The sequence below is a fragment of the Nerophis lumbriciformis genome, linkage group LG05, assembly GCF_033978685.3.
Source record: "Nerophis lumbriciformis linkage group LG05, RoL_Nlum_v2.1, whole genome shotgun sequence".
Classification (NCBI taxonomy): Eukaryota; Metazoa; Chordata; class Actinopteri; order Syngnathiformes; family Syngnathidae; genus Nerophis; species Nerophis lumbriciformis.
The window spans coordinates 6232027-6258097 of record NC_084552.2 but is presented as its reverse complement, the minus strand read 5'-3'; the positions used below and the strand labels follow the sequence as shown (position 1 = coordinate 6258097).

Genomic DNA, 26071 nt, shown 5'->3' with positions numbered 1-26071 from the left:
TATCCGCGGATCGGGCGGATGAAATTAAAGAAAATTAGATTTTATCCGCGGGTCGGATCGGGTCGGGTGGTTGAAATAAAAAAAAATTAGATTTTAAATAGATTCAGGCGGGTGGCAGTTAAACCAATTGGGAAATATATATACATAGTTAAATGTTGTTACCCACATACGAAAAACGAGCAGGCACCTGCAGCATATGCCACAACAGAAGAAAAAAAAAAAAAGAGATGGACACTTTTACGGAGCGGAGAAGGGACGCCTCGCCGGGGTCCGGGACGGAGGCCCCTTCCCCCGAGAGGGCCCCACCGGGAGCCGTAGCTGAGGCGATCCGCGAGAAGGGCCCGACGCACGTCCAGGGTCACCACCGCGCCCACCGCACCGACACACCGCCTCGTCCGCCAGCAGATAAGCAGCTTACCTGCCCGCCACCCCCGTGGCCGGGGGCTCGTAACAGGGGTCACTCCGCGCGCTCCGCCCGCGCAGCTTACCTGCCCGCCACCCCTGTTGCCGGGGGCGCGTAACAGGGGTCACTCCGCGCGCAGTGCGCTCACGAAAGGGGTGGGGCTCACCCTGGTTGATATAGACAGCAGCTAGGACGGTGGCCATGGAAGTTGGAACCCACTAAGGAGTGTGTAACAACCCACCTGCCGAATCAACTAGCCCTGAAAATGGATGGCGCTGGAGCGTCGGGCCCATATACCCGGCCGTCGCCGGCAGCGAGATGCGCTTGGAGGTGCGCTCAGCGCGGCTCCCATATGATTGCGCACTGGTGTGCGTCTGGATCGTGACAGCGTGGCACGCGAATGTCTGTGCTGCATTGGATCAGTCTCCTTTCTTTAACAGGCAAAAGCTTTATAACCTCACTAATGCCTTGCATCGTCTATATTAGATATATAACAAAGGGCGGGTGCGGGCGGATGCGGTTCTGATCAAATGTTAGATCGGGTGGATTGCGGATGGTTGACGACTTTCTGATGCGGTTGCGGATGAAATAATTGCCTATCCGCGCATCTCTAGTAATTATTATTTGTACCATACTTTGACTCACTCTCTTTCATAGTCACTTTTTAAATTAAATTGTAGCTGCTTATTGCATTTAGTTATCATGTACTGTTATTTATCATAAGGAGATGTTGGGGCATTAAGCGATCCTTAATTCTAAAGACCCCGAACGGGACAAGCGGTAGGAAATGGATGGATGGATGGAATTTAATAGTGCCAGTGTGTTTGTTGCATACCGGATTATTAAATGCTCATTTTAATTGTATGCGATTGTCTACGTTTTACTTTTATGGACAGAATTTCTAGGCGCAGTCAAGGCGTTGAGGGGATCTGGTTTGGTGGCTGCAGGATTAGGTCTCTGCTTTTTGCAGATGATGTGGTCCTGATGGCTTCATCTGGCCAGGATCTTCAGCTCTCGCTGGATCGGTTCGCAGCCGAGTGTGAAGCGACTGGGATGAGAATCAGCACCTCCAAGTCCGAGTCCATGGTTCTCGCCCGGAAAAGGGTGGAATGCCATCTTCGGGTTGGGGAGGAGACCCTGCCCCAAGTGGAGGAGTTCAAGTACCTCGGAGTCTTGTTCACGAGTGAGGGAAGAGTGGATCGTGAGATCGACAGGCGGATCGGTGCGGCGTCTTCAGTAATGCGGACGCTGTATCGATCCGTTGTGGTGAAGAAGGAGCTGAGCCGGAAGGCAAAGCTCTCAATTTACCGGTCGATCTACGTTCCCATGAGCTTTGGGTTATGACCGAAAGGACAAGATCACGGGTACAAGCGGCCGAAATGAGTTTCCTCCGCCGGGTGGCGGGGCTCTCCCTTAGAGATAGGGTGAGAAGCGCTGTCATCCGCGGGGAGCTCAAAGTAAAGCCGCTGCTCCTCCACATCGAGAGGAGCCAGATGAGGTGGTTCGGGCATCTGGTCAGGATGCCACCCGATCGCCTCCCTCGGGAGGTGTTTAGGGCACGTCCGACCGGTAGGAGGCCACGGGGAAGACCCAGGACACGCCGGGAAGACTATGTCTCCCGGCTGGCCTGGGAACGCCTCGGGATCCCCCGGGAGGAGCTGGACGAAGTGGCTGGGGAGAGGGAAGTCTGGGCTTCCCTGCTTAGGCTGCTGCCCCCGCGACCCGACCTCGGATAAGCGGAAGAAGATGGATGGATGGATGTCTACGTTTTCTGCATCAGCACTGTAAAACTACATTTAGTAACACAATTATGTTATAATGTACCAAAAATATTTTTACATTAATGTTATCGGTTTGAAGATATGGAATACGTCAATATCGTTGAGGAAATGCAAGAACCGGAAGTAAATAAACCAGTTTCCGGTTAAAATACAAAAAGCCATGGAGCGCCAGCGGGTTATTCATTTCAACGTGGTATGATTGCTTTTATGCACTATTAGGTCTTTTTACACATTGTGCTTATTCCTGGCACTTATTAAATATACTTCGGTTCATATTTGAATCATAAATACTACAACCCATGCTTTTGCGCGCCCTTTCCGTGTTGTTTATGTTAGCGTGCTAACTTTAGCTAAGCTAGCCTGCTGTGCTAGCAGTGGTGCAGTGTAGTAGCGTCCCTAGTTTTAGATATCATTTTAATTATTCCTTTTCTTTAAAGCCCAAATAGGTTGATGAAGATGGCCATGATGACCCCACCGATGGAGGGGCTTCCCAGCATGATTGACAAGGCGCTGAGGATGAGGAGGGAAGAGCAAGCTCGTCAGGTGGTCCTCGCTTGGGCTGTCCTGAATGTGTCCCTGGCCGGGATGATATACACTGAAATGTGAGTTTTCCTCTCTCTTGTCTGTCGATTTAAGGCTCGGTATTGGGACCTAAGTTATTTATACTATATTTAAATGATATTTGTTCAGTATCTAATAAATTGAAATGTATTATGTTTGCAGATGATACAAATGTACAGGTAAAAGCCAGTAAATTAGAATATTTTGAAAAACTTGATTTATTTCAGTAATTGCATTCAAAATGTGTAACTTGTACATTATATTTATTCATTGCACACAGACTGATGCATTCAAATGTTTATTTCATTTAATTTTGATGATTTGAAGTGGCAACAAATGAAAATCCAAAATTCCGTGTGTCACAAAATTAGAATATTACTTAAGGCTAATACAAAAAAGGGATTTTTAGAAATGTTGGCCAACTGAAAAGTATGAAAATGAAAAATATGAGCATGTACAATACTCAATACTTGGTTGGAGCTCCTTTTGCCTCAATTACTGCGTTAATGCGGCGTGGCATGGAGTCGATGAGTTTCTGGCACTGCTCAGGTGTTATGAGAGCCCAGGTTGCTCTGATAGTGGCCTTCAACTCTTCTGCGTTTTTGGGTCTGGCATTCTGCATCTTCCTTTTCACAATACCCCACAGATTTTCTATGGGGCTGATGGTGGAAACTTTACACTAGACTTCAGGCAACATGGATCCTGTGCCTCTCCTGTCTTCCTCCAGACTCTGGGACCTCGATTTCCAAAGGAAATGCAACATTTGCATGGTTGGGTGATGGTTTGGGGTGCCATGTCATCTGCTGGTGTCGGTCCACTCTGTTTCCTGAGATCCAGGGTCAACGCAGCCGTCTACCAGCAAGTTTTAGAGCACTTCATGCTTCCTGCTGCTGACCTGCTCTATGGAGATGGAGATTTCAAGTTCCAACAGGACTTGGCGCCTGCACACAGCGCAAAATCTACCCGTGCCTGGTTTATGGACCATGGTATTTCTGTTCTAAATTGGCCCGCCAACAGCCCTGACCTTAGCCCCATAGAAAATCTGTGGGGTATTGTGAAAAGGAAGATGCAGAATGCCAGACCCAAAAACGCAGAAGAGTTGAAGGCCACTATCAGAGCAACCTGGGCTCTCATAACACCTGAGCAGTGCCAGAAACTCATCGACTCCATGCCACGCCGCATTAACGCAGTAATTGAGGCAAAAGGAGCTCCAACCAAGTATTGAGTATTGTACATGCTCATATTTTTCATTTTCATACTTTTCAGTTGGCCAACATTTCTAAAAATCCCTTTTTTGTATTAGCCTTAAGTAATATTCTAATTTTGTGACACACGGAATTTTGGATTTTCATTTGTTGCCACTTCAAATCATCAAAATTAAATGAAATAAACATTTGAATGCATCAGTCTGTGTGCAATGAATAAATATAATGTACAAGTTACACCTTTTGAATGCAATTACTGAAATAAATCAAGTTTTTCAAAATATTCTAATTTACTGGCTTTTACCTGTATATTGTTCAGGAGAAGACTTGAAGGAAGTGTTGAGGGTAATAGAGGTTGAGTTGATTCAGCTAAAAAAATGGTTTGATATCAATAAGTTATCATTAAATGATAAGAAAACTAAATTGATGGTGTTTAGTGGTGCAAGAACAAATCGTGAAGTAAAACTAAAATTAAATCAAGTGGAAATTGATAGAGTATATGAAACTAAATTCTTGGGAATAATAATTGATCATAAATTATGTTGGAAACCGCATATTGAATATATAAAGGGAAAAATATCCAAATCCATTGCCATTCTTTATAAAGTAAAACACATGCTGAATAAGAAATGTCTGCATGTTATATTATTCTTTTATTTTTCCATATTTAACATATTGTGTTGAAGTTTGGGGAAATGTTTATAGAACAAACATAGACCCAATAATTAAACTTCAAAAAAGGGTAATTAGAATAATACACAAAGCGTGCTACTATGAACATACCAATCCATTATTTATAAGTTCTAATGTGTTAAAATTTTCAGATATTGTGTTTTTAAAAACAATGGAAATTATGTTTCGAGTAAAGAACAACAGCCTTCCAGCTTGTATTCTTAGCTTATTTCAATTACCGTATTTTCCGCACTATAAGGCGCATCGGATTATAAGGCGCACCTTCAATGAATGGCATATTTCAAAACTTTGTTCATATATAAGGCGCACCGGATTATAAGGCGCACCTATGTCAACAAAACAGTCAGATAGGTCAGTCAAACTTTATTAATAGATAACAAACCAGCGTTCTGACAACTCCGTTCACTCCCAAAATGAATAAACAGCTGATTTACTCGTGTTACGTAAATCAAACGTGCAATCACAATATAGTAACACGTGAAATAGTGCAGAGCAATAACAATATATCAATAACTCAACGTTGCTCAAACGTTAATGTCACACAACACAACACACTAAATAAAAATGTAAAGCTCACTTTATGAAGTTATAGCTCATTCACAAATCCCTCGAATTCTTCCTCTTCAGTGTCCGAATTAAACAGTTGAGCGAATACGGCATCCAACATGGCCGGCTCCGTCTCGTCGAAGTCGTCATTAATGGAGTCAGTGTCGTTGCCGTTTATTAGTTCAGTGACAATTCCTGCCTTCCTGAAAGCTCGGACCACAGATGAGACTGAATCAGCCCAGGCATTTACGATCCACTGGCAGATAGTGGCGTATGTCGTCTGGCGCTGTCTCCCTGTCTTGGTGAACGTCACGTGTGTTCGCCTTCTGTCATCCACTGTTCCCACGCAGTTACCAGTCTAGTTTCGAATGCCCTGTTGACACCAATATCTAGCGGCTGGAGGTCTTTTGTCAATCCACCCGGAATGACGGCGAGTATTGAATTAAGCGCGTAAGCGTGTCTCTTAATGTGATGTTATGAGCTAGCAAATATAACAACTACACTACCCAGCATGCAACGATAGTGACGAGCATGCGCGGTAGCCCTGAGAAGCGTTGTTGTATGCTGGCAGTTAGAATGTGGTTATGAGCACGCTGTGAGTAAACGTTGAGAACTCAGTTAACACGCCTCGTCTGCATTATTTATAATTAGACAGACAACACACTTAATAGGAGCCATTTTGGGGTCTTTACATAAACACACAAATGGAAATGAAACGTCACATATCCCAGCATGCACCGCGCGCTTCTTCTTCTTCTCCGGGGAAAAAAGATGGCGGCTGTTTACCGTAGTTGCGAGACCTAAACTTTATGAAAATTAATATTAATATTAACCCATATATAAGGCGCACCGGATTATAAGGCGCACTGTCAGCTTTTGAGAAAATTTGTGGTTTTTAGGTGCGCCTTATAGTGCGGAAAATACGGAGAGGAGAAACCCATAATTTACGGGGGGTATTGATTTTTGAAATAGGTAAAGCAAGAACGAATATTAAATACAAATGTATTTCAGTTTTAGGAGTTAAATGGTGGAATAAGCTCAGTGATGAGTTGAAGACATGTACTTCTTTGTTAAGGTTTAAGAAAACATTGAAAGGTGAGATAATTGAAAATGATAAAATATAGTAACAATTACTTTCATCCCATTGATTTTTTTTTTTTTTTTTAACATTGATGTTCCAGGTAATCTTATTTTCAGTGAAGGTATAGGATAGGCAAATACAAGCTTTGGCTTCAGCCTATTCCTTTTTCGGTCATGCTTTTTCTTTTCTTTTCTTTTCCTTTTGTGTGTAAATGTGTATGATTGTTATACTGTATATGTATACTCTTAAACTGGTCACACAAAATGGTTAATGGTTGATGGTTGATTATATGACCGAAATAAACTTATTTCATTCATTCATTCATTTACACTAAAATGTGAACATTTCCCTCCTTTTTCTGTTGATAAATACTTACTAAAGTAGTTATCGTCATTCTCTTTTAGGTCAGGAAAATTGCTTAGCAGATACTACAACATCACATACTGGCCTATTTGGTACATTGGTGAGTATACTCTTTACTTTTCTAAGTAATATTATTTGCACATTAATAAGCTGCACTTAAAAACAAAAGTTATGTCTTTCATTAACAATCCTTATATTACGTTTTGTTTTTGATGCAATGTAGCTCGTTAATAAACGCTAGCATTGATTGATTGGAACTTTTATTAGTAGATTGCACAGTACAGTACATATTCCGTACAATTGAGCACTAAATGGTAACACCCGAATAAGTTTTTCAACTTGTTTAAGTCGGGGTCCACGTTAATCAATTCATGGTAAAGTCAGCTAACTATCCTGCCTATAAAGCGCTCTAAAAAGTTTCCAAAAGACTACATCATCATTGCATATACACACACACACACACACACACGCTGTAAGTATGTAGACAGATAGATAGTAGGGATGTCCCGATCCAGGTTTTTGCACTTTCGATCCGATACCAATATTGTTTTTGCACTTCCGATCCGATACCGATACTGACCGATTCTGGCCTATCCGAGCATGTATTAAAGTTTAAAGTTATTTAGCCTACTTAGTTGTCAGAATCATGTTGAAAAGGGTTTTAGTACTCTTGATAACAACTAGCCAGCTGAATTAGGGGAGTTTGAATAATACACAATGGTTGGTAACAAGAAACTGACCTGTTTATTCAAGGATAAACACAAAATAGACAAAATTATACATGACAAACAGAAATGGCATCATTGAACTAGGGCTGGGCGATATGGCCTTTTTTTAATATTGCGATATTTTAAGGCCATATTGCGATACACGATATATATCTCGATATTTTGCCTTAGCCTTGAATGAACACTTGATGCATATAATCACAGCAGTATGATGATTCTATGTGTTTTGATTGATTGATTGAGACTTTTATTAGTAGGTTGCACAGTGAAGTACATATTCCGTACAATTGACCACTAAATGGTAACACCCAATAAGTTTTTCAACTTGTTTAAGTCAAGATACAGATATATACTATCATCATAATACAGTTATCACACAAGATAATCACATTGAATTATTTACATTATTTATAATCCAGGGTGTGGAGGGGGGCGCCGGATGTAAGTGTCAAAAAGACCGCCAAAAGAGTTTGATATGAGAATAAATCTAAAGTTAAAATATAGGGTAGAAATGCACCCATTTGCAGGAAATGTAGTCTTGATTTTCAAAATTTTCTTTCAAGGCTTGCATGTCTACATTAAAACATTCTTCTTCATACTGCATTAATATATGCTACTTTTAAACTTTCATGCAGAGAAGGAAATCACAACTAAAAAAATCACTAATTTTTTCATACGGTGTTGATGTGGAAATTTTTGCCTCGGCATTTTGATGGTGTGGGTGTGTGGCACCGAATGGAGATAAGCGTCTCGACAGACGTCACAATATTTGAACAATTATGACGAAAACTGTTTTCTCTGTCGTGTCCGTGTGTCGAAAATTGTTGTGCGCTTATTTTTTTATTTGATTTTGTGCGTGGCATATAATTGCTATGCGCACAGGTGCGCACCTTAGCGGGAACGTAGGTCACACGGCTGCGCTAGCATCACAGCTAACGTTAGCCATGCTGCTACTTCTCTGCTCGGGGACGACGTATACGTATGTGACGTATGACGTGACAGTATGTGACGTGTGTAAGAAGGTGCGCTTGCTGTCTGTGAGAGGGAGACACAGGAAAGAATGAGAAGAGCCTGTCGTGTAATGCCAGCAGCTAAAAGCAACTGCGTGAGAATCCACAGACCTGTGGATGTGTTGAAGGTGTGCTGGAAAATGCGGAACGTAAATTAGGGAGCAGTGGAAAAGTGGAATGTATTATTTAAATCGGTGCGTTGGAAAACACAGACTGGAGTTTTTTTTTTAAACTGGATCTGGATCGGCATTTTCCCATGCCTTGCCGATACGCATTTTTTGGCAAATATCGGCGGCCGATCCGATCCAAATATCGGATCGGGACATCCCTAATAGATAGTACTTTATTGATTCCTTCAGGAGAGTTCCCTCAGGAAATTTAAAATTGTATGTGTACAGAAATAACAGACATGTTCATAATAACATAAAATATTTACGTATTTCTGCATAATAGTTTCACAGACGAATTGCAACGTTCGCTTTTCCCTTTAACAATACCAACACGAATAAACATGCAGACTTCATGAGGTCATCAAACACTACTTTGGGTTAACAAATGATGATCCAGAAACTGTGTTAAATATAAGGAGGATGAGCGACAAGATTTAGAAGCTGTGTGCTAAACAGAAAAACAAAGCATCATGTAGCAGTATTGCTAAATGCTGAACAAGATATACAAACTACGAACATAGTAAAACCATCACTTGCACTCACTAGGATGCCGACTGATGCAAAGTTCATATCTTCCCGTTTAGATGAAAAATTAATCATAATCCACCCGAAGGTTAAAAAAAAAAAAGTTGGCCGCAAACAAGCGTCTCGCCAGTTGACCAATTCTCTGTTTATGACCACATCCTTCTTCTATCCAGGTGAGAGGCATGATTTATCATCTAGAATTAACTTTCACCAACTCAAGAGGCGATGCACCAGCTCACCGTCTCAGTATGTCAATATAGCAGCATAAGATAGTTAGCTCTTTAGGATCAAAACATGTGTCTGCGTTAGCGCTTACAATAACAATATTGCTAATACTTGGTCAATATTCGGATCACAAGAGGTAAATGAAGTGTTGTTGGCGGTTTTTGGATGTTTTTAGAGGGCTTTATGGGCGCAATAGAGTACTCCTATTAGCTGCATTGTTACCCATGATTCAGAGTCTATTAAAAAAAGAAAAACCTGTTCTTGTCTTACACAGGTAATGTGAATGACAGTCCACATTTTTATAAAGTGCAGTTCCCCTTCTATTAAGCTCAATATGTTCTCTTCTTCATTGCAGAACTGGTGCTGGCCTGCCTTTTTAGCCTAAATGGTCTTTTTGATTTCTGGAAGTATTTCAAGTACACAATGTCCCCCTCCTGCATTGCTGTGTCCCCTCAGCAGCATCGCCTCCTGGGCCTGACAAACACAAGTACGTTGTTCGCTAACGTGCACACACCAAGCATTATTGGTGCGGCTTACTGACTTGTCTTAACGTCCTGTAGGTATCCAGGCCTCTCCTCCTCAGAAGCCGGAAAAAAAGGAGACCCCCGCTCCTGCGGAGTCGTCTCCCCTGCAGGGACAGAGCGTGCTGAGTTTCAGCCCCTCTCGTTCTGCCACCGCCAGTCCCAAATTCTCCCCAAGCTGTGTCGCCGGCTACAGCCCTTCTCTTAGCAACTCTACCTCTCCAAACAGTGCACCTTATTCGCCGTCTGTGGCATTTGGCAAGGTGCGCGTCCAAACTTCGTGACACGGGGATGTATGATGGTTATGTGGGTGTCAAAAAAATCTATTAGCAAATTAATCGTGATTCTTATGTATAATGATTCTTAATTGATTAAAATAATATATATATATATTAGAGATGCGCGGATAGGCAATTATTTCATCCGCAACCGCATCACAAAAGTCGTCAACCATCCGCCATCCACCCGAACCAACATTTTATCAAAACCACACCCGCCCGCACCCGCCTGTTGTTATATATCGAATATAGACGATGCAAGGCATTAGTGAGGTTATAAAGCTTTTGCCTGTTAAAGAAAGGAGACTGATCCAATGTAGCAGAGACATTCAATGCGTGCCACACATTAATATATCTTGGCCACGCATTAGTGCAGGGGCGCCGCTAGGGATTTTGGGCCCCATGAAACGAATCTTTACAGGGCCCCCAACACAGTGTAATTATTTTTTCTGTATTATAATTTCATCATCATTAGGGACCTCTCTGGGCCCCCCTCCATCATGGGCCCCTAGAATCTGTCTCCTTTAACCCCCCTTTTCGGCGCCCTTGATTAGTGGCTAAGAGATATTAATGCGTGATAATATTATTTATCATTATTATAATATTATTGTCATTTCCATTAAGAAAGTGTTGACTATTGTTGCCAATGCCCTCAGATCAGGAGTGCGTTCCTCACACTTTGTGTGCGCAGTTGCAGCAAGCAGAACGAGGCTTTTAAGAAGTTAAAAAAATGTTTTAGAAAGACTAGGCCTATATTTTCATTAGGTAAAAAAAATGTTCTGAATTTATTTCAATGAATATTAACTTGTTAACGTTATAATGCTCAAATAGGGACGAGGGCGGGGTGCACAGTGAAACAGTGAACAATTTCGCGACAAAGATGAACCTTTATTGATTGATCTGCAGCCATGACAAAATATCAGACAATCTCCCTTGTCAACGACAGGCAGGAAAATAAAGATAAACACACAGCCTATGTTCTAGGCATAGGCATAGGCTCATACGTTTTTAAGTTGGAAAAAAAAAAAAAAAATGTGCCTCATAAGCCTTAGGCTGTCAATCACGCGCACAAACTTAAATTATACAATAACATATGTATGTCATCTCTATTTAAACAAAAATAAATTAAATAAATAATAATAATAAATTACCTGCAACTTATTGACCAAGGCAAAAAGCTGAAGGGGGAAAATCAAACCCATCAGACTGCACTTTATCATCAAACTTGAATTATAATGAAAATAGACAAACAAAGCAGGCTAAATATCCTTACATTGTCGCCAATTGGAGATGCGCTTCACTTGAAAGCGAGGCCAAATAATTATTCACACATAGTAGTATATCTCGAATAGAAAAAAAAACACAATAAACAACGCAATTGCCTTAATTCCTTTGCATTGTAGTGCGCCCAAACAACACGTAACCATCAAAATTATTTAGCTGACCGAACTCAATATAGGTTAGACATGGGCTTATTTGGTATAGCCTAGGTAACGTAGACTAATTCGTTTAACATATCCAACCGTATGTCTACTTACTTTTTTTTTGTTAGCACTATGCAGGAATAAAATGGCATCTACAGTGCCAGGATTCATGCGAGAGCGCCTGGCCTCTAAAATGCGCCCTGCTGCGCTGAAGGAGCGCTCACTTGCGCCACTTGTTGCTGGGACGCGGTGCCTGATGAATAATTGACTGTTTCAAAGAGTGCTGCTCGTTTTTCGTATGTGGGTAACAACATTTAACTATGTATATATATTTCCGAATTGGTTCAACCGCCAACCGCCCACATCTATTTAAAATCTATTTTTACCCGCCCGACCCGCGGTTTATCCGCGGTTGTGTCCGCAAACCGCGCATCTCTTATATATATATATATATATATATATATACATATATATATATATATTTTAGACCTGCCTTGTTCAGCCACTCAGGTAAATCATATTGTTGATGTAGACGCCCATATCTGCTTTACAGATTTACTTTAGGAAAGGCAACTGTTGGATACTTCTCTTGTTGCCTTATTTGTATTTGACTTTATTAAATGTTTGGATAGAATTTTATTAAACAAAACCAGTGTTCTTTTAAGTAATATAGACATTTATCACAGCTGTTTATCTATTTTATGGAAGAATGTAGTGGCACCCAATGTTATTTAAAAAGTATTTATTCTGAATGGAATATTTACTCCCAATAATCAAATCCTGTGGTGCCCAAAGATTCACAGCCCTATTGTCTATAATGCTTTTTTTCTTCCCCTATTCAGGTGTTGAACTACAGTCCATCCCCTGGCTCCACTCCTTACCCAAGCAGCATCGGGCCTTCAGAAAGCTCCGGCTTGAGGGCTCGATATCGCACGTCGCCGTCTGTGTTCAACTCCCCGGGAAGCAAGGAGGATTACATGGAGGATCTGAAAAGCCTGGAGCGATTCCTGCGCACCGAAGAGGAGAAGAGTCACCGCAGCCAGCTTGGTATGCGAATTGAACGTGAATTTCTCATGTTCTTACATGAACAGATGAAAGGATAACCTGTGTCAAATAATCAGGGAGTCCTGAATCCGTGTCCCCGAGTCACACGCCAACATTTTGGAACTACAACCGCTCAGTGGGGGATTACGCTCAAAGTCTGCGGAAGTTTCTCTACCAGCCTGCATGTCGCTCTCAGGCACCATCGGCCCATAAAGATGAGACAGACCCAGGTTCCAAACAGGCTGCAGAGGAGGTCGGTGTCCACCTTAATGTATGTGTGTTTATGTCTGATTAGGGATTAAATACATTCCTTTTGTACAGGTGTGGGCTAGGATCACAACCAGTCGAGCTGTCGTGGACCGCATCGATGGCTGGACAGCAAAGCTTCGAAATGTACTAACACAATTTCACCCAATACCACTGCATCGTTAAACGTTTGAAGCTGCTGTGTCATAATCTCTTATTGGTGTGGTTGGCAGTGGATCAGTGACACCATCCTGGTCCCCCTGGTCAAGGAGATGGACTCAGTCAACAGCCAGCTCAGAAGGATGGGCTGCCCTGAGCTCCAGATTGGAGGTAAGCGTGCAGAAATAAAACAAGTGTTATCAGAAATACATTATACGAGAATGTCAAGTTGATTTTATTTTCTATATCGTGCCAGAGCCAATGTTAATTTTGACAACAGTTTTTCCTTTAGTTTTAGTCCTAGTCTTTTGATGAAAATGTATTTAAGATTGAGTCGCATTTTAGTCCTCTAAATTAATTTAGTTTTAGACTAAACTAGTTTTAGTTGGCTAAAATTACAGTAAATTTATATTAAACTTATTAGTGTAAAGAATTAAAATATAAATGTTTAGTAAGGTTGTAACGGTACACAAAAATGTCAGTTTGGTACGTACCTCGGTTTAGAGGTCACGGTTCGGTTCATTTTCGGTACAGTACGAAAACAACAAAATATAAATTTTTTGGTTATTTATTTACCAAAGTTGTAAACAATGGCTTTATCCTTTCAACGTTGGGAACACTATAATAATTCTGCCCAAAAATAGAAATAGCTCTGTGTGTGTTCCAATTCAATTATTTAGTGTCTCTGGATCTTGTTTAAATCTCGGCTCAGATAATACAGTTCTTGGAGAAAGGTTTTGGAGAGTAAAGCAATACAGTCCATGTGCTGCGGTTAAGGGTGAAAATGTGTAGAGGGTTGGCTTGAGAGTCTTCTACCAGCCCAGACAGAACAGGTGGTGGGGTTCCTGGCTGGAATCTCCCAAGAACGATCTTTGGACTAGATTCTTTTTTTCCTTAGCTCGCCATCATAAAGAGAAGCCTGGCCTGTGTAAGAACCAGGACCATCTTTATAAATCAATGTGTACACAAATCAAATATCTTCATTAAATAACGCTAATTGCATTATAAAGTATTCAGAAAAGGTTCTAGTTTTTTCCTCAATATTGTACAATATAAATCAACATACATGTCACAATCACAATATGCAATTAAGCATTAGCAGCATAAATATGACCTATACAATTTGGTCAGTGCACTAAACGTGCTTATTATCAAACACATTCAAAAGTACATTCAATACACAATAGTTATCATTGGTTCAAGTCATAGACCTTGTATATGGACGATTGAGAAATATGCCACAAAGACTGTTGTAATGAAACAATGGAAGAAAGACTAATATATTTTCATAAACATGGACTCACCAACTCCGCTTCTACAGTCACACACAGCTTAATGACAAAAAATCTGGCGCTGGTAGTCGGCTCTATTAAGTTAACAAATAGGCATTTAGTTTAGAATCCCGTCAGCACAATATTTCGGGTGAAAACGAGAATATCAATCAACCAATCAATCAATGTTTATTTATATAGCCCTAAATCACAAGTGTCTCAAAGGGCTGCACAAGCCACAACGACATCCTCGGTACAAAGCCCACATAAAAACCTACCTCGAGCAGAAATACAATCTGTCTCCCCTCACGTCCTGTCTACTGGCCACTTCCTCAGCTCTCAGCTCTCCCTAGTCACGTGACAAAGAGTAATAGCAAGAGCCTAATAGTCTGCGCAAAAGTATGTATTTGACACCTGTGTTACACCAGCATGCCGTGTGTTGTGCCTCGGTGTGCATTGTTTACACAAGGTGCGGTACGCTACTTATGTCTGTCCGTGCAGTGCGCTACTTAACATGTTCGTGTGGAAACCCGTTCGGTACACCTCCGAACCGGACCGAACTCCCGGTTCAAACGGTTCAATACAATTACCTGTACCGTTCCACCCTTAATGTTTAGTGTAAAGGATAATGCATTTTTTAGATTGTCTTGAAACCAGTTTTATTATTATTTTGTTATTATGGTTTTTGCGAGAGCTGGGAATCTTTGGGCACCTCACAATTCGATTACGATTCAGGAGCTACAATTCGATTAAAAATTGATTATTGATGCATCTTTAATTTATGTATATTAATGCAGTTGTACATTTCTTTTCGTTTCACTTAATTGCTGTTTATCATTTGCAACTTTTAAAAGCAGTGCATTTGTAATAGGAAACAGTTAAATTACATACCTGCCAACTACTCCGGTTTTCCCGTAATTAGTACGGTTTTCATCAACCTATTCCGGGTTACGGTTGCAGTGATAAAAAATACGGTTTTTCATTAATTAAAGAAAAAAATTTTTTTTAAAGTTTTATTCACGAAATCGCGTAACAACAATGACAATCGACACTGCTTCCCGTAACTTCCTATCGAGCCATTCCGAATGCCATGCGCGAGGCTATTTATAGCACCGCTGTCAAGCACGAGGCACCTGTTGCCATTGTTTCCAAAGGAGCGAACGATCATGGAATCAGCCGGAGAAAAATCGCAAACGAGTCTTAAACCGAAAAGAAAACTGCAGTCATTCCGTGAAGAATATTCAAAAGCCTATCCGGGAATAATTATCCGTTCCAAAAAGGGTGAAAACTACGCGAATTGCACCTTGTGCAGACAAGATTTTTCAATCGGACACGGAGGAATTAGCGATGTAAAAGACCACGTTGGGACAAAAAAACACAAGTCTAATGCCGTTGCTAGCGATACAAGTGGAAAACTTTCAACGTTTTTCGGATTTTAGCCACAAAAAGGTAATGACACCAATGTTATCTATTGGAATTGTTTGGTACTGTTATACTGTTAAAAGTGTTTATACTATTTATGCTTTCAAGTCCAAGTTGAAGAAATCTTGTTAAATGTTGACAGCATAACTACCAAAATACAGAAGTATGTCCTTAATATTTTTGCAGTGCTATTTCTGTTGAAAAGTTAAAATGATTACATTAGAGATGTGATGTGCCACTTTTCAAGTGTCTGATGGCTTAAATTAATTTTCATGAATTTTTCATATTTTGAATTCTTTTGAAAGGCTTACAAAAAAACTACATTTGAATTGTAATTCCATGCTATTGACAGGACTATTAATTTTAATGAAGTTAGCTTACCATGTTTACAGTATGATAATTGTGATAGAAATGTGAATTTTAGGCACAGAATATTTTTTACAATTGAACAAGGCAGTAGATTATACAAGCTTGGACAGAAAGTTAATAATGACACCAATTTTTTTTTTAATGGAATTGTTTAGTACTGTTTTACCATTTGTTTACTGTAAAAAGTGTTTATACTGTTTATACTTTCAATTAACAAATTGAAGTCTTGTGAAAGGTTGACAGGATAACTGGCATTAACTGTCAAAATAATTTAAAACTATTGAAGTTAGCTTACAGAATAAACATGTCAATCAACCCATATGATTTTTGCTGTAATATTTTTGTTTTGAAAAGTCACTGTGACTGATAGAAAAGTGATGGTTTTAGCAACATTTTAACCTGTCTGAATGCTAATAATCATTTTGCGTCGGGGTGCGAAGCCTGAACCCCCCACCAGGACTTTGTCCTGGACCTACCGGGGCCTGCGGCCCCTGGACCCTGGCTACTAGGTTTTTCTGATTTCAAAAGTTGGCAGGTATGAAATTAATTCCCATTACATTAGTTAAATTAATGGAAATGTGTGCAGAAGAATTTTAGTGCCCTAAAATAAATGAGCTGGTCGGATGTGTCAGTGAGGTGGCTCGCTGCGGTCAGCCAAATTTTAGAACTGTCTGCATCATCAAATATTAACGTTTACTAATCGATTTTATGGGTGAGACGTTCTTACCATTTGCGGGGTAAGAACCCTCATTCTTACCATTAGGGCAATTCGTCCATGTCCGAATTGCGATGCATCTAAAAAATCGATTATTTCCCCCACCTCTAGTTATTCCAGGTTATTGACTATCGGATATCGCCTCTGTCAACATTTTCGTCTCACTTTTATATGTTGAATAAAGTGTGAAATAATTGTGTTGTTGTTTTAGTCAACATGCATTTGTTTTGATTAAGTTATTGCCCTATTTTAGTCAGGAGAAATAGGTCGTTGACATTTTTTTCCTCAACAAAATTAACACTGGCCAGAACACACCAGAAGTAATTTCCGGCATAACAGTCCCTATAGTAAACAAACTAAGTAGCTTATCTTATTTATACGACAACATGTCATTTCTGCACAGCGCTAAGAATAGAGGTGTTTTCCACAGAGAGTTGCATACAGAAATATTGAATGATGCAGGGGCTATTTGTGTTTTGAAAATGTTGTAATCCAGCTAAAACCTCAGCTTGTGTGATTAAAAGCTAAAATACGCTCTCATGTAGCTTAAGCCCTCCACACCGTACGGCAGACCTCTATGTGCGCCTTGTAGAATATCTAGCTTTGCTTCAATGGACCGCAGAGCTGTGATTGGTCTGCTTTTTTTAGTACATAATTACCAGGTTTTCCTTCTCTACCTGGACTCGTTCAGGGATTGCACAGCCCATGTTCCCGAACACAATATGGACAATAAGAGTGACCGTTCGAAATTTGAGCTGTGAGCCGCACTTTGTAAACATCTGCATTGATTATATTGTATGACCAGAGGTGGGTAGAGTAGCCAGAAATTGTACTCAAGTAAGAGTACTGTTACTTTAGAGATTTATTACTCAAGTAAAAGTAATGAGTAGTCACCCAAATATTTACTTGAGTAAAAGTAAAAAGTATGTTGTGAAAAAACTACTCAAGTACTGAGTAACTGATGAGTAACATACACACACACATATATATATATATATATATATATATATATATACGTATATATATATATATATATATATACACATACATTGATATATACAGTATATCATTTATATTTATTTATTTTGCCGTTTTTGTTTACATGTTAAAGGTGTTTTACTGAATATACATGCATGTTTAACACATATAGATTCCTTTCTTTCATGTTGACAAGAATATAAGTTGGTGTATTACCTGATTTTGATGACTTGCATTGATTGTAATCAGACAGCAGTGCTTAACGTCCACGTTTTCAAATGCAGGAGAAAAAAAGTTCCTCCTTTCTGTCTAATACCACATGAAAGTGGTTGGTTTTTGGTATCTTATTTGTCCAGCTTCCATATTCGTTTTCACACACTTTACAAGAAATACATTGGCGGCAAATTCCGTAGCTTGCTAGCTTGTTTGCGCTGGCTTTCGGAGACTCTTATTTTGAAAGCGCAGGCGCGATGGAGCGGCACTTTTATTGTGAAGACAGGAACTGTGCAGTCAGTCTTTAGGCTTGTGACGGGATGTACTTTTGAAATAAAAAAGTGTCTTTTTTCCGTCACACTTTTGATTGATTGATTGAAACTTTTATTAGTAGATTGCACAGTACAGTACATATTCCGTACAATTGACCACTAAATGGTAACACCCCAATAAGTTTTTCAACTTGTTTAAGTCAGGTCATGTGACCGCCTGGCTCTGTTTGATTGGTCCAACGTCACCAGTGACTGCATCTGATTGGTGGAACGGAGTCAAACGTCACTAGTGACTGCATTTTATTGGTGGAACGGAGTGAAACGTCACCAGTAACGCAGGCACTTTGAAGGTCTGTCTGACAGACCAAAACAAACAAAGCGTGCATTAACAGATCGATAAAAATTAGTAGCGAGTAGCGAGCTGAATGTAGATAAAAGTAGCGGAGTAAAAGTAGCGTTTCTTCCCTATAAATATACTCAAGTAAAAGTAAAAGTAAGTTGCATTAAAACTACTCTTAGAAGTACAATTTATCCCAAAAGTTACTCAAGTACATGTAACGGAGTAAATGTAGCGCGTTACTACCCACCTCTGTGTATGACACATCTACATTTCCGCGAGCGTGCTGTGCATTTTTACATAATGGATCATTTTGGAGTCTTTCTACTGATTTATTTCCTAATATGTGGTGGTTATAATTTATATAAAATGAAAGGAGCACCAATTTCTGACTTAGCTACACTGAAAAAATACCCGACTAGAGTTTATTAACAATCGGGCCCATTGGCGGGCCCCTAGCGCTCCCTAGAGGACTGTCAAAAATATCTTTCTCAGTTGCAGTTTGTATGTGCCGCAGCGGTACTCCGTTGTAATACACTTTCCCACCACTTGTGGCAGCAATTACAATCTCAAACATACAGAAGATGTCTGGAGCTAAAGTCATAGAGAAGTTTCTGAAGCGCAAAAATTATGACTAAAGTGGTGAAGATGTATTTTTATTTACACTTAAGTTTTATTGACAGTTTATTTAAGACACATATATCTTGTTAATTTAGTTAGAATATATTTATTTTAGCATTGTGTAATTTTATGTACGTTTATTTTTCACCACTTTGTGCAGTACTGTATATTTGAGGGTTTTTTTTGTTTGTTTTTTTACAATAAGCCTGACTTAAACCTTGATAACAATCTTTGTGATTAACACCTGGTTTCCTATCATTTGACGAGGTTAATCCTGTTAAAGCGTAAATCGGTTAGATATAATTATTAAATATGATTAAAATTAAGAGTAAAATTACTAGTTCAATGTTAATATTTAAATGGGCTTCGGGACCCTCTTGGGCCCTCTGTAGTAGAAAAGTTTGGCCCAGAGGTCCAAAAGGTCAAGAACCCCTGGCCTAATGAGAACCCCAACACTTCCTGCCACCCCAAAGTTACAAAAATAGTGGACACACTGAAAATCATTTTTGATTAAACTAGACTTTAGGCTTAGGCAAACTTTGTTGATCCCAAGGGGAAATTATTTGATCACAATATCTCAATTACTAGAAAGAATATAAAAACAACCCATTCAAAAGCACCAACATTCAAATGAACAATTCCTAATACATAAAAGTGAAGTATGAGAGTATGATAAGAAAACAATACAATGGGTAGACTATAGAATAAAACTAATTAAGCTGGATTTGCACAGTTACAAATAAGTAAAGCAATTTAAATACAAATAGACTAGGGACTGTGCAGTAAAAATGACCCGTTGTTGTTCTTTTCTCCACCAGAGGCCAGCATTAGCAGCTTAAAACAGGCTGCGGTGATGAAAGCGTCATCCATCCCCTCCATGAACTCCATGGTGCAGTACCTCGACGTCACACCTAATCAGGAATATCTCGTAGATCGCATTAAAGGTTTGTCTGACAGCGCAATCATCTCCGGGTTTTTTTTCCACATCTTTTCATCCAATGTTTGTGTCCACGGTAGAGCTGGCACACAGCGGCTGCATGAGCTCCTTTCGCTGGAACGGTGGAGGTGATCTTAAGACCAGGAAGTGGGACACAGACCTCCCCACAGACTGTGCTGTGAGGCCACACACATTTAAACACCGCTTGCCGCACTATGACGATTATGAACCTCTCACCTTGTTCTAGATCCTCATGCACACGTTCTGTACTTACCTGGACTCCAGACTGCCCCCACATCCCAAATATCCAGACGGGAAGACTTTTACGTCACAGCACTTCAGCCACATCCCAGACAAACCTGGCGAGTGCTGACATACACGCAGACGCACTCCAAGAATTGTGTTGACCGCCTATTTTGCATTCTAGATGTGACCAAAGAGAGCCTCTTCTGCATCCACCAGAGCAGCACAAACCCCCCTCATTACCAGCTCATCTACCAGGGACACATCTCCAGTCTGCCCAAGGTGACAACAAAGAAAGGAGCAATTAGAAATAGTCTAGAGTGAGGAGCACATTCACACAACACCACCTTGGTTTCTCTTACAGGGCAGGAACAACCTGTTCCACACCATCCTCATGTTCCTCTACGTCATTAAAACCAAGGAGTCAGGGATGCTGGGGTGAGAAGTTTTTACACAAACCTAGGGATGTGCCGATCCAGGTTTTTGCACTTCCGATCCGATACCGATATTGTTTTTGCACTTCCGATCCGATACCGATACCGATACTGGCCTATCCGAGCATGTATTAAAGTTTAAAGTTATTTAGCCTACTTAGTTGTCAGAATCATGTTGAAAAGGGTTTTAGTACTCTTGATAACAACTAGCCAGCTGAATTAGGGGAGTTTGAATAATACACAATGGTTGGTAACAAGAAACTGACCTGTTTATTCAAGGATAAACACAAAATAGACAAAATTATACATGACAAACAGAAATGGCATCATTGAACTAGGGCTGGGCGATATGGCCTTTTTTTAATATTGCGATATTTTAAGGCCATATTGCGATACACAATATATATCTCGATATTTTGCCTTAGCCTTGAATGAACACTTGATGCATATAATCACAGCAGTATGATGATTCTGTGTTTTGATTGATTGATTGAGACTTTTATTAGTAGGCTGCACACTGAAGTACATATTCCGTACAATTGACCACTAAATGGTAACAGCCGAATAAGTTTTTCAACTTGTTTAAGTCGGGGTCCACTTAAATTGATTCATGATACAGATATATACTATCATCATAATACAGTCATCACACAAGATAATCACATTGAATTATTTACATTATTTATAATCCAGGGTGTGGAGGAGGGCGCCGGATGTAAGTGTCAAAAAGACAGCCAGAAGAGTTTGATATGAGAATAAATCTAAAGTTAAAATATAGGGTAGAAATGCACCCATTTGCAGGAAATGTAGTCTTGATTTTCAAAATTTTCTTTCAATGCTTGCATGTCTACATTAAAACATTCTCCTTCATACTGCATTAATATATGCTACTTTTAAACTTTCATGCAGAAAAGGAAATCACAACTAAAAAAATCACTAATTTTTTCATACGGTGTTGATGTGGAAATTTTTGCCTCGGCATTTTGATGGTGTGGACGTGTGGCACCGAGTGGAGATAAGCGTCTCGACAGACGTCACAATATTTGAACAATGATGACGAAAACTGTTTTCTGTCGTGTCCGTGTGTCGAAAATTGTTATGCGCTTACTTTTTTATTTTTTGTGCGTGGCATAGATTTGCTATGCGCAAGAGAGAACGTTGGTCACACGGCTGCGATAGCATCACAGCTAACGTTAGCCATGCTGCTACCTCTCTGCTCGGCTAGGACGTATACGTATGTGACGTATGACGTGACAGTATGTGACGTGTGTAAGAAGGTGCGCTTGCTGTCTGTGAGAGGGAGACACAGGAAAGAGTGAGAAGAGCCTGTCGTGTAATGCCAGCAGCTAAAAGCAACCGCGTGAGAATTCACAGACCTGTGGATGTGTTGAAGGTGTGCTGGAAAATGCGGAACGGAAATTACGGAGCAGCAGAAAAGTGGAATGTATTATTTAAATCGGTGCGTTGGAAAACACGGACCGGAGTTTTTTTTTTTAACTGGATCTGGATCGGCATTTTCCCATGCCTTGCCGATACGCAATTTTTGGCAAATATCGGCAGCCGATTCGATCCAAATATCGGATCAGGACATCCCTACACAAACCCACTAGTGATGCTTAAAGGGGAACTGCACTTTTTTGGGGTGGAATTTTGCCCATCATTCACAATCCTTATGCAAGACAAGAACACACATGTTTTCTTTTTTTATGCATTCAAATTAGTAAATAAACACTAGCAAAAGTCAGCTAGCCATGGAGCCAACAGGAGTCGCTCTATTCCGCTTATAAAAAACAACCAAAAACGTCTATCAAGGTTTTATATACACACTGTAGGTACTGTATGTATGTAATGTAGTAACAGGCACATTCATAATAACATGTACCATTTACGTATTTTGCTCAGTTTAAGCATATGGCAGCGCATTCATTTCACATAACAACATTCGCTTTTCCCTTCAACTAACACCAAGCATCCATCCATTTTCTACCGCTTGTCCTTTTTGGGGTCGCGGGGGGTGCGGGAGCCTATCTCAGCTGCATTCGGGCGGAAGGCGGGGTACATCCTGGACAAGTCGCCACCTCATCACAGGGCCAACACAGATAGACAGACAACATTCACACTCACATTCACACACTAGGGCCAATTTAGCATCATATAGCAGTATTGCTAAGTGCTAAACAAGATATACAAACTAGGAACATAATAAAACAATCACTTACTTTACATAGTCTGATGATTGGATGTTCATATCTTCCCGTCTAGACAAATAATTAATCATAATATTCACGAAGGATTTAAAAAAAAAAAAAAAAGTGCCACTAAAAAGCTTCTTTGTTTGTCTTTGTCGCCATCTATGGGTCTATGTTAGGGGTCGGCAACCCAAAATGTTGAAAGAGCCATATTGGACCAAAAATACAAAAACAAATCTGTCTGGAGCCGCAACAAATTAAAAGCCATATTACATACAGATAGTGTGTCATGAGATATACATTGAATTGAGATGACTTAAAGGAAACTAAATGACCTCAAATATAGCGACAAATGAGGCATAATGATGCAATATGTACATATAGCTAGCCTAAATAGCATGTTAGCATCGATTAGCTTGCAGTCTTGCAGTGACCAAATATGTCTGATTAGCACTCCACACAAGTCAATAACATCAACAAAACTCACCTTTGTGCATTCATGCACAACGTTAAAAGTTTGGTGGACAAAATGAGACAGAAAAAGAAGTGGCATAAAACACGTCCTCGAAAGTCGGAGAAAGTCATACATGAAAACAAACTACGGTGAGTTCAAGGACCGCCAAAATTAGTAGGACAAAACGGTGCTCGCCAAATACTTGAGTCAGTGAAGCATGTTTAATACAAACAGTGTGCTTTGTAACAATTAGGGAGGTTTGTGTCATGTTTGTCCTCCTACAGAAACCATATTAAAACAAAAAATATATTTTTTTCCCCTCATCTTTTTCCATTTTTCATACATTTTTGAAAAAGCTCCAGAGAGCCACTAGGGCGGCGCTAAAGAGCCGCATGCGGCTCTAGAGCCGCGGGTTGCCGACCCCTGGTCTATGTAAACCAACTTCTCAGTCTATGGTCGCATCCTTCTACTTTCCAGGTGAGAAGCATGATTTATAATCTAGAATTAACTTTCATCAGCTCAGAGGTGATGCAGCAGCTCACTGACTCAATATAGCAGCACAAGCTATTTAGCTCCCTCTAAACACAGCGCCGCTTAAATAGTTTGTGTTAGCGCTTAGTCATACCAAAGACTATAAAAATGGGACCCATTACCTCCCTGCTTGGCACTCAGCATCAAGGGTTGGAATTGGGGGTTAAATCACCAAAATGATTCCCGGGCGCGGCCACCGCTGCTGCCCACTGCTCCCCTCACCTCCCAGGGGGTGATCAAGGGTGATGGGTCAAATGCAGAGAATAATCTCGCCACACCTAGTGTGTGTGTGACAATCATTGGTACTTTACTTTAACTTTAACTTTAGAAAAACAATATTGCTAATACTTGGTTAATATTCAGGTTACAGGATGTCAATGAAGTATTGTTGGCAGTTTTACGTTTTTAGCAGGCTTTAAGGGCGGAACAGTGTACTCCCATTAGCTGCATTCTTAGCCACCTTGTACTAGTCGTGTTTTAAGACTTATAATGCATAAGTAAAACAAACATGTGAATGAAAGGGAAAATAAATAAAAGAGTGCAGTCATGTTTAAAACTAACGCATGGCATTTTTTTTAACGTTATTTTCCTCCTTTTTTCCAGGCGGGTGAACCTCGGCCTTTCTGGTGTGAACATTCTATGGATTTTTGAAAACTGAGCCTTCAACGTTCACAGTCAAGACCAGCACATTCATGTGGGGGGTTCCCCCCTCAATATCTTCATCTTCACAGGTTTGAAGACCAATTTTAAGGACTTCTGTTTCAGCGCTCAATTCAGAAAGAATTCATATATTTTTTTAAACGCGCAAATTCTATTTGAGAATGTACTGAAACAGCCTCAAATTAGTGTGTTGTGTACTCAAGGGCTCAAATGCATTTGGTTGAATGTAAATATAGCACGCATGGGCTTCCCTTGTTTTTCATATAACATTTATAGGGTTTCTAGGTGCACCAGTGCCATTATAATTTACTGCAAAAGGTCAAATGGATGTGTGATGACATTTTACACTCTTGCTTAAATAAAAGAAATGACATTTAAATAAGAAAACGTTTCCACTCTAAATTTGACTTGGCTCACTTGATGTTCACTTGTTAGTGTTTAGTAATGTGCAGTCACAAATATTGCGGAAGAAAGACCTGAAGTTGATCGAGAGCAGGGGTGTCCAAACCTTTTCCTCTGAGGGCCACACACTGGTAAATTAAAGCATGCAGGCGCCATTTTTATATTTTTCATAAATAAATAAAAAACAATACAATATATAGATTTTTTTTTTACCTTTAACCTCAAGTTTGTGAATAGTTTTTTTTTTAATTTATTCATTATTTTTTTCAACACTTATCTTTAGATCAATTTAGGTCTATCTGTCAGTATAAAGTTTTTTTTTATGTTTTATGCCTCTTTTTTTGTTAAAACCCTATTTTATATAACGGAGAAAAAACCCCGTATAATATGCCGTTTTCTCCAAGAAAATGCTCTAAATGGAATATTTGATGTGAAGAATTGGAGACTTAAAAGGGTCAATAATTCATAACATTGACTGAGGCCCACATATAAAAGTGTTAAAAATAAGTCATATTTTTTTTGTTTACTTTCAACGCTTAAGTCTCTATATTAACTTCAGATCTATCCGTCGATTATAAGTTTTTTATATTTTTTCATGTTTTTGTCAAAGAAAGCTCTGTTTTTTGTATGGCAAACACACAAAATAGGCAATGTTTTAAGTGGAATTTACGATGTGAAGTAACTGGAGTTTTAATTAGGTCAATATTCAATAACATTTATTTTAATTCATTATTTTTTTGCCGCAGTGACAGCATCAACAAAAACAGGCAACTTTGTGCTATTACAGTCAACTTTGCAAATTCACCTTTTTGCTTTTTTGTTGCACTTTTTTTCCTGTTTTTTTGTTGTAATTGTATTGATATAATGTGCCGCTGACTAGGGATGTCCGATAATGGCTTTTTGCCGATATCCGATATTCCGATATTGTCCAACTCTTTAATCACTGATACCGATATCAACCGATACCGATATAAACCGATACTGATATATACAGTCGTGGAATTAACACATTATTATGCCTAATTTGGACAACCAGGTATGGTGAAGATAAGGTCCTTTT

General features: G+C 39.8%; 1 protein-coding gene across 1 annotated transcript; it reads left to right on the top strand.

The window, feature by feature from the left end:
- Positions 1-2301: 2301 nt before the first annotated feature.
- tmem209 (transmembrane protein 209) lies at positions 2302-24990 on the top strand. Its single transcript, XM_061959120.1, has 15 exons — positions 2302-2377; positions 2622-2786; positions 6675-6733; positions 9647-9778; positions 9852-10075; positions 12357-12561; positions 12636-12811; positions 12880-12951; positions 13038-13134; positions 19980-20105; positions 20179-20276; positions 20346-20460; positions 20526-20623; positions 20706-20779; positions 24553-24990. Exons 2-15 carry the CDS (start codon positions 2635-2637, stop codon positions 24605-24607), a joined length of 1683 nt encoding a protein of 560 aa, XP_061815104.1. The 5' UTR covers positions 2302-2377; positions 2622-2634; the 3' UTR covers positions 24608-24990.
- The last annotated feature ends 1081 nt before the right edge of the window (positions 24991-26071 follow it).